This window comes from Rutidosis leptorrhynchoides, chromosome 6 (assembly GCF_046630445.1).
Source record: "Rutidosis leptorrhynchoides isolate AG116_Rl617_1_P2 chromosome 6, CSIRO_AGI_Rlap_v1, whole genome shotgun sequence".
NCBI classification, from domain to species: domain Eukaryota; kingdom Viridiplantae; phylum Streptophyta; class Magnoliopsida; order Asterales; family Asteraceae; genus Rutidosis; species Rutidosis leptorrhynchoides.
In genome coordinates, this window is record NC_092338.1 from 159,226,300 (window position 1) to 159,235,863 (window position 9,564).

At 33.5% G+C, this 9,564-nt stretch overlaps 1 protein-coding gene and 1 long non-coding RNA gene across 2 annotated transcripts; both read left to right on the forward strand.

The window, feature by feature from the left end:
- Positions 1-1,879: 1,879 nt before the first annotated feature.
- On the forward strand, positions 1,880-2,382 carry LOC139853066 (uncharacterized). Its single transcript, XR_011761270.1, has 3 exons — positions 1,880-1,984; positions 2,195-2,247; positions 2,320-2,382. It is a non-coding gene; the product is annotated as an uncharacterized lncRNA (long non-coding RNA).
- A 1,770-nt stretch (positions 2,383-4,152) lies between these two features.
- Positions 4,153-5,708, forward strand: LOC139854208 (uncharacterized). Its single transcript, XM_071843526.1, has 4 exons — positions 4,153-4,263; positions 4,336-4,581; positions 4,649-4,898; positions 4,984-5,708. The coding sequence occupies exons 1-4, from the start codon at positions 4,153-4,155 to the stop codon at positions 5,706-5,708; spliced, it is 1,332 nt and encodes a 443-aa protein (XP_071699627.1).
- Positions 5,709-9,564: the final 3,856 nt, after the last annotated feature.

Consider the following 9,564-nt stretch of genomic DNA (forward strand, 5'->3'; position numbering starts at 1 on the left):
GATATTCTCTACGGAGTTGGACTAGTAAGTCGATACATGGAAGCACCTACAATAAATCACTTGAAGGCGACCAAGAGGATACTTCGCTACATCAAAGGTACGATTGACTATGGCCTGTTTTATTCGCCTTCTGATCACTTCAAGCTAGTTGGATACAGTGATAGTGATTGGGCTGGAGACATAGATGATCGTAAGAGTACGAGTGGTTTCGTGTTCTATATGGGAGATACGGCGTTCACATGGAGCTCGAAGAAGCAACCCATTGTGACTCTGTCAACGTGCGAAGCCGAGTTTGTAGCAGCAACATCGTGCACCTGTCATGCAATATGGCTCAGGAAGTTACTAAATGAGCTTAAGTTTTTCCAAAAGGAAGCTACAGAGATATATGTGGATAACAAGTCTGCGATTGCTCTAGCAAAGAATCCAGTCTTCCATGATCGAAGCAAACACATCGATACAAAATACCATTACATAAGGGAGTGTGTTACAAATAAAGAGGTGCAGATAAAGTACGCGAAGTCACTTGACCAAGTTGCTGATATTTTCACAAAGCCCCTAAAACACGAGACATTTCAGAGATTACGGAATATGCTCGGAGTGACGAAATCAAGTTTAAGGGGGGCTGTTGGAAATTAAACTTGATTTTGGGCCATGTGTTTGGATTTGGGCTTGCAAGTATACAACTATTTTGGATCAAGATTATAGCTCATTATGTAGAAACTTCTTGTAATATGTAGTAGTGAAAGTGTGTAGAATGTGTGTAGAATAATCTTGTAAAATATCTAAGTCTAGAATTATCATGAGAATACTTAGGAAATATCTAGATATTAGATGATGAAGTATTCTAGACTAGTCCATGGTGTAGTATAAATAGATGGATTCACCTCTCATTTGTAATCAAGCAACAAAGTAAAGCAAGTAAGTAATAAAACAAAATTTTCAAGATCAATCAAACTTCTAAATTATCAATCCTCTCTTCCACAAATAATATACATAACCTCCTATTTCTAACAAATTTGAGTTTACCTATATTGTCTATCCGTTTTTCCTTCTTATATAGTACAAATCATATCACACTTGCTTTTAATAATGTTCATTTCTTGGTTGAGATTATAGATGTTTGTTGAGAGTTGCTGGCTGGGTTTCTAATTTTAGAACTGCACGGCATTTTATTTTCTTACATTGTAAGAGATCGAGAACACTTTATGAAAGCAAAATCTCTCATTTCTTTTATTTCAAGCACCAACAGGCTGGACAGTTGTAGGTAACTTAGTGGATGTTGGATTACATGAGAATAACATAGCTCTAAAATTGGTAAAACTTTCTTTCTTTGTTTTAGAGTTTAAACCACCAAGTCATAACTGGTGTATGAGAAAAGTTTGAACATTATAGGCTATATTGTACATTTACCTGTCCTGCATTAGTTCAAAATTAGAATATCATATATGTTCTAAAACAAAGGCCTACCCACTACATTGTATAAATAGGTGTGATCGATTGACCTTACTTTTGAGTCGATATGGGTTTGGGTTGAAGTACATACATTTTTTATACTTATGATAACAGAATATTGTCAATAGGCCTGCAACCTAAATATATTATATATTATTGAATAACAAAAAATGATTTTGCTTGCAAAACAATTATTGATATAATTTATGACTTTTGAATTGTCATACATTTTTGACCCGGTCCCCATTTACCTAATTAGATCATTTTCATACGTTGGAGTAAGAAACACACTTGACCCATATTAACACCATTTATGGTTAAATGGGTCAAAATATCACATTACTTTTATACTGTATTATGCAGTTTATATCGGCATTGGGATGCCGGATTTGAGATTAGTAAATTTCGTATTTGTGTACTCAACTTCATTATCTTGTAATGTTACAGTTTGATGCAAGCTTAAGAAGTGCATTTGGTTTAAAGAAACTGGATCAATGAAGGTAATTATTGTGGCGTATGCCGATTCTTAAAGGTATAATTTAATAATACTTTCATTATTTAATTGAACGTGATTTATGTATATATATATTTTTTAAGTCAATCTTAACTTCTAAAATTGATGTTCTTTATTTCTTAATATCTATGTCTTGTGACATAAATCTGTTGGAAGCTATATTTGTTATGATAAAATCTGCACGAGTTCTTAGATAAAAAGATTACATGCAAGTTAAATGTGGTATAGGTGCCCCTGGAAAAACTTACTTCAAATCGGCTAGCCATAATCTATTGATGCAAGTATGTAATTTTCATCACAAGTTGCCAATATGATACATTTATGAAGGTGAGACTTCTTTATATACAATTCAGGATTATCAGAAGCCAAGATCTGGGATGTAACGAAAAACCAATGAAGATGAAGTCGGAATGGAGCTACACGGTGCTTAGTTAGCAAATGAATTGCATCAATATTGTATGGTATAATGCAGATGGTGATGGTTTTTGTGATCTTATTGATGTATAGAAGATGCCTCAAATCCAGCAATTTCAATATAAATTTTTGACTTAACTGCTTAATTCGTCCCTAAAGTTATACACTTTTTTCATCCTCGTCCCTAAACTAATTTTCTCTCATCCTCACCCTCAATGTCCTTATATGGTTTCATATTTTTCCTTAATGGTAACAGCCGTTACCTTGGTGCAGTTTATGACTAGAAACGTGGGATTATGGCAAGGGCATTTTAGTATTTTAGCTATTTAATAGAAACCCTATTAAAATAAGCCCGCTATATATTTATAATTATATATGACAGACGACCTTTTTCTCTATTTTCATGATATACCAGTCGACGTTTCATATTCAACATAACACAAACCTTCCTTCATCAAGCAAACCCTAAAAAATTCTTTCCATTATGGATCCACCAATTGATGTTCCTATGTACAAAATACGAACAGACTATGCAAACTTGGATGTGCAAGATTTAGAACAATTATATTGTAAGTGTTTTACTGTTTCATTAATTCATCCAATATGTTTTAGTCGACTGATATGTCCAAGTGTTGTTATTGATTTTTCAATCCACTGCTATGTCCAATGCAAATGTATCAAGTTATGTTCATTGCTGTTATTTGATTTAGTCCACTGCTACTATTATTTTACTGTTACTGTATCATTGATTTTTTTTTTTTTTTTTTTTTTTTTACACCCATTTATCCAGAATTGTGTACTGTGAAGATGCATCATGGAGGATATTTTAGTGATAACCCATGTCGTGAATATTTGAGTGGTAATATTACTTATGTGGATATGGTTAACATGGTTGATTTTTCATCTAAAAAGGTAACTGATATTGTAGAGGAATTGGGATATGATGGTTTAAGTAAAATGTTTTATCATTATCTCATTCCTTGTACTAGTTTGGATTATGGTTTATGTCCTATTGATTCTGATAGTTCAACATTTTTTTTGAGTCAATATGTTGGTTTACATAAAGAAATCAGTCTTTACATTGAGCATGGGTCAAGTGTTTTCAATAAAAATCAAGCTAAGACCCAAGTTTCTGATTTCTTTCAAAATGAAGTAGATGATGGCTTTGAATTTGATAAAAGTGATGCAACTAGTGATAGTGACTTTGTACCCAATGACCATGAGAAAGCTTATGATGCTGAGGTTAATATGAAGGAATTTAACTTTAGTATTGATAAGGATGTTGAATATATTGGGAATGGAACATTATCTGAAATTGTGGTGGCTAAAGATCTTGCCATTGTACCTGAAGAGGATTTAAACAATGATGGTTTTGATAGTGAATCTGAGTTTGCAGATGATATTGAGGGTGCTAGAAAAAGGCAGATTAAAGAGTTGAAGCTACAGGAGGAAACTTCAAGTGTGGTTAGCACATATTTCTATCTTGGTCAACAATTTGGTACTAAGGAAGAAGCAATCAATTATATAAGGTTGCATGCTATAGAGACAAGAAGACAACTTTGGTTAAAAAAGAATGACAACATAAGGATAAGAGCTGTGTGTAAGGGGTTAAAACGAGGTTTTAATGAGAAGGATGGTAGTAATGCACGTGAAGAAAAAAAAACTGGAAATGCAAATGGGTTGTGTATCTATCAAAACAACCAAACAAAGAAACTTGGGTTGTGAAAACATTTAAAAATGAGCACGGGTGTCTAACTTCTAGAAAGATTAAAATGTGCACCTATAACTTTCTTGCATCAAAGTTAACTGACAAAATTCCTTCTAATCCTAACATGCCTATAAAGGCAGTGAAGTATCAACTTGAATCTGAGCATGAGGTTGAGGTTACTAAAAGCAAGGCATATAGAGCTTTAAAGTGTGCAATTAAAACTGTGCAAGGAGATTATGAGTTATAGTATGCACATTTAAGGGATTATTTGGAAGAATTAAGAAGAGCAAACCCTGGTACAACTACAATCGTGGATGTGCAACAATGTGATTCTAGCTCTGATTCTAGCTCTGATAATGGTATATATCCAGTAGCTTATGCATTGGTGGAAAAGGAGAAGTATGATTCTTGGTTGTGGTTTTTAGATTGTTTAGGGAAAGATTTGGGGCTAGATACACGTTCCAATTTTACTTTCATAAGTGATAGACAAAAAGTACTAATTTGTTTTATACTTTATTGACATTTATATTTGTTTTATATAACAATATGTTGTTTTCCAGGGACTTTTGCAAGCAGTGGATAGACTATACCCATGTGCAGAACACAGATATTGTGTGAAGCATCTTCATGGTAATATGAAATCTAAATGGAGTGGAAATGCATACAAGAATCACCTGTGGAAGTGTGCTACATCCACTACTGTGCCTGAATTTGAAAAGAACATGTTAGCATTGAAGGGTTTTAGTGAACCATGCTGGATTTGGTTAAATAAGATTGCACCGAAACATTGGTCAAAAAGCCACTTCACTGGTATGTTGAGTGTTTAAGTAATTAAGTAAATTAAATTTTGTATTATCAGTTAAAAACTGTTTATTAAATTGCATTATAATTGCAGGTAGAGCACATTCTGATGTTTTGCTTAGTAATATGTGTGAGGTGTTAAATAGGTGGTTAGTTGATGCTAGAGATAAACCGATCATTACTTGTTTGGAATTTGTTAGAGAGTATCTAATGAAGAGAATTGTGAATGTGATTAATCGGATGTCTAAATGTCAAGGTCCATTAACACCAGCTGCAACCAAAATATTTGAAGGAAATCAGAAAGATGCACATAAGTTGACAGTTTTATGGAATGGTGATGGAAAGTACCAAGTTAATGGACCCCATGGTGAACAAGTTGTGGTTGATATTGTGAATAAAGTGTGTGCTTGTCGTAGATGGGAGCTTACGGGTATACCTTGTAAACATGTAGTGGTTGTACTTTGGAATATGTCTAGGGTTAATGATGAGACTGTTGGTCCACTTGAGTCTTGGGTGCATCGAGTTCACTGGTTGGATACTTGGAAGAATACTTACAACTACAAAATTAATCCAGTCAACGGAATAGATATGTGGCGTAAGAGTGATGTACCAACCAAATTGTTACCACCGATAAAAGAAGCTACAACTGGACGACCTAAGAAGAATAGAAAGAAAGGGGTGGATGAAAAAGTTGACTTGGTAGGAAAAACCAAATTGTCAAAGAAGGGTACAATTAATCGTTGTGGTAATTGCAAAGAACCTGGGCATAACAAGAGGCGTTGTACTAATGCTAGTGTCAACACCGGTCAAGGTCAATGAGGGTCAAGATTTCTACTTTGTGTCAACAGTGGGTCAAGATTGATGCTTTGGATCAATTATGGGTCAAGATTGCTATTTTTGGTGTTTTATGCAACTTTGGATCAAGAACTTTTATTTTAATGTTATTTCATGTTTTATTATATGTACTTTGAGTATGCATTGCCACTTTGGGTTAAGATGTTATTTTCATGGTATTTTGTTATTTTCATGGTACTTTGATAATGCTATTTTGATGTTATTTGGTAGTAATTGGATGAACTGCACTATGCACAAATTTTGCTATTTTGATAGTTATTGAAAACACAATATGCTGTTTATACAAAATTGCACAAATACATAACCTGGACAGTTTAATAACCTGGACAAATAACCTGGACAGTTTAATAACCTGGACAGTTTCATTTATCGATTAAAATTGCACAAATAACCTGTACAGTTTAATAACCTGGACAGTTTCATTCATCGATTTAAATTGCACAAATACTGCACAATAAACCTGGACAATTAAGCTGCACAAATACTACACAATAGTTACAAAAAAAAAAAAAAAATAATAATGCTATAATAAATGAAGAAACACAAACTCGTTCCATTTGAATCACAAACTGCATATTACATTCATTGTTTCGAAAGTAATACAGTACATTCTCAAAAAAGACTACAACAGATTAACTAGGTCTACATTTCAATTTGGGGATTAGGGTTACTGAAGTGAAGAATGGAAGCAGATACGATGGGGATATAAATATATACTTTAATTACAAATTTGGTCCTTCAAGTATGCTGTAGTATCAAATTAACGGCTGGTATGTTGTGGTATCTGATTAACGCAAATGACAATATTACCCTCACGTTTTTGCCACGTGAGTATGCCTTTCTAAATTGCAGTTAACGGTTGGTAACGGCGGGGACCAAATTGAATCAGAAACATAACATTGAGGGTGAGGATGAGAGAAAATTAGTTTAGGGACGAGGATGAAAAAAGTGTATAACTTTAGGGACGAATTAAGCAGTTAAGTCTAAATTTTTCTTTCAACATTTTAATTAGTAGTGTTGTCAGCTTCTATTAATAGAATCGCGAATATTGAGTTGTATATCTGGTACGAAATGTTGTCAAGTAGGTGATTTATTATATATTCAAACATTCTTTCCATACAGTGCAATTGTAGACCATTTACAATATTAGTTTTTAAAAGTTCTTCCGTCATCTTTGTAATCCTGCATTAGATGGTGTTGTAAACTGGTAATTTCAATCCATTTAAACATGAATGGGTCATTTGGTTGTGTTTATGTCAAATGTCCCAAGTGAAAAACTTAACTCAAAATGGCTCAAATAGTTCAAAGGTAACCCAAAGTCTACAAAATGCATACAATTCTCTATTGTTTTGTAATCATTTTGCTCATTCTTCCTTTTCTTTTTGGCACAAATCAGAATGAACTAATTTATGGTAACACTGTTTTTATATAAAAACGAATGGTCATATGCACTTGTAAAATGAATATAGATAGTATCGTGAACCATAATGACTGTTACCACAACGTATCAAATTACTAAAGTTGTTGATACCCATACTAATAAAATCAGTTACAAACTGAATTACAAAGTACCCCATACTAATAAAATGAGTTGCAAACCAATATTATTAGGATTGACATATTCCATTACATTATTTGATTATTTAAACTAATAACAAATAATTTTATGTACAATCCCGCGAAATCGCGGGTTATAAACTAGTTTTAGTAATTAAAATAAAAATAATTAGTAATAAGATTTAATAATAATAATTAATTAATAAGATTTAATTTTAATTCAAAATTATTTAGATTAATGACATTACCCACCATGCTTATATTTTTTTCTTTAATTTTAAATAAATACGGAACTTGATACTCCGTATAAAATATCCACCTTTTTTATTCTTATAAATAATATGATTAACATAAATACATACTGAATATCTTTTATACATCAAGAATATGATATCTTTTATATTATCTTTTAAGATCTATTCAATTATTTAATTGAGTTTAATAATAAAACAACATGTAGGATTCTGTATCTAGGATTGATTAATAAAATGACACGTAGGATTTATTTAATTCAGATTAATGAGAAATTGACACGTAGGGTTAAAAGGATGCGCTTATATATATATATATATATATATATATATATATATATATATATATATATATATATATATATATATATATATATATATATATATATAGTGAAGAAATTTCAAAAAAACTTTTGATATAAGAGAATCGAGTAGTGTTGTAAAAGTCGGCCAACTTGGTCGACGCGTCGGCCGATGCGTCGTTATTTTAGGTTCTCTGTCCCGTTTTTTCTGAAAACGACTCAAAAGTCGGTCAAAGCTAAAAGTTCGGTCAAAGCTAAAAGTTCGGTCAAAGTCTGTCAAAGACGGTCAAAGTTGGTAAAAAACGGTCAAAATCAGTCAAATTTTCGTAAAGATGTGATATGTTTTAAAATTAGGGTTTGTTTTCATTTTTTGGACCGCTCTTTTCTCTGTGTCCTTACTAATTATGTACTCGGTAACATTAATTGAGTTTGAAGTTTGATTGTATTTAAATTCAAGTTCTTATTTAAGAAATTTATGATACATAATGATACGCATAATGATCTGTCTCAAAACGACATTAACAAAGTAGCGACCGGCTAGGATCTTACCCGGCACGGTCCATCCCGGAAGAAGGGCTACTCCCCGACATCATCCGTCATCATGTAGTCAGTCATGATAACTATAACCGTGAAGAAACACTTGGAACAAGTGGAAACCAAAACCTTCCCGGATTAGGCTGAGAGCTCTGTGACACCTTAGCCGGAACCGACATGCTGCTGGTACCGTCACCACTTCTCGGTTTGGTATTTCAACTCGGCATAATGATACTCTTCCGGGACAAGCACGCCGTCCCGAAGAAAGTGCACTGTCCCGCAATATACACTTCATCCCGGAACGAGTACTTGACAACGGAACATACGTGCAAACAAGTCGCATGCCATGTCAGCCCATGAATCTAGGAAAGTTTGTTAGGACCTGCTCGATTATTCCCATGAAAGGGACAGGTGCCACGTCACCCCTCGGGATTGGCAAAGTTTGTTACAACCATGAAAGGGACATATGCCACGTCATCATTCCCTCCCAACATCTATAAATACGTGAACAAGATCATTTACAAAACAACACTGGATGCATTAATGTTACTCTGCTCAAGTTAATTACGATAGCATTACTCCAGTCGTTAACTCAATTTCGATCAGTACTCCGATCATCGTCGGAGCTAATCTTCACTATAAGATATTAACTTATTCGATTCCGATCGAGTAAGGTTAATTCAATCGATTGTTTTACGCCCTTGGAATCCAGATTCCAAATCGGGGTTTGCACAATTATTGGAGTTAAAACATTCGACTTACTCTTTTTCCCAAATCAAGCACTCAAACCCGAAATCTATTTACACTAGTCGATTTTGGTTTGATCAAATGGCGCGGGAAGAAAGACAAGTTTAAAGCTTCTTTGACCATCCAGAGTAAATCAACGGAATGTACTGAAAATATTTCAAAATCACTTAACATCTTACGCTCACGCTTTTGTAAATCTCCGATATCGTCCATAAGTTTAACCAAAGCCCTTCTAACCTTTTTAATGTTCGAAATTCCATCCCTTGGTCTAGTATCTCGATAATTAAGTTCAAAAAGAAGTTTTGACATTGTGTCTTGAAATAAAAGATCTTCCACGCAGTCCGGATCACCGATAGTAAATTTAAAATTTGTAGATATTTCTCGAATGATCTTTCCTTGCGGGCTTGTAAATGGAAATTTTGACATAGT

Bases quoted from the DNA above. Each gene is read 5' to 3' on its own strand.
- LOC139854208 (XM_071843526.1), top strand. From the start codon at position 4,153: ATGTGCACCTATAACTTTCTTGCATCAAAGTTAACTGACAAAATTCCT. The intron at 4,582-4,648 runs GTACTAATTTGT...GTTGTTTTCCAG, and splicing joins TCATAAGTGATAGACAAAAA to GGACTTTTGCAAGCAGTGGA. The intron at 4,899-4,983 runs GTATGTTGAGTG...TTATAATTGCAG, and splicing joins GTCAAAAAGCCACTTCACTG to GTAGAGCACATTCTGATGTT.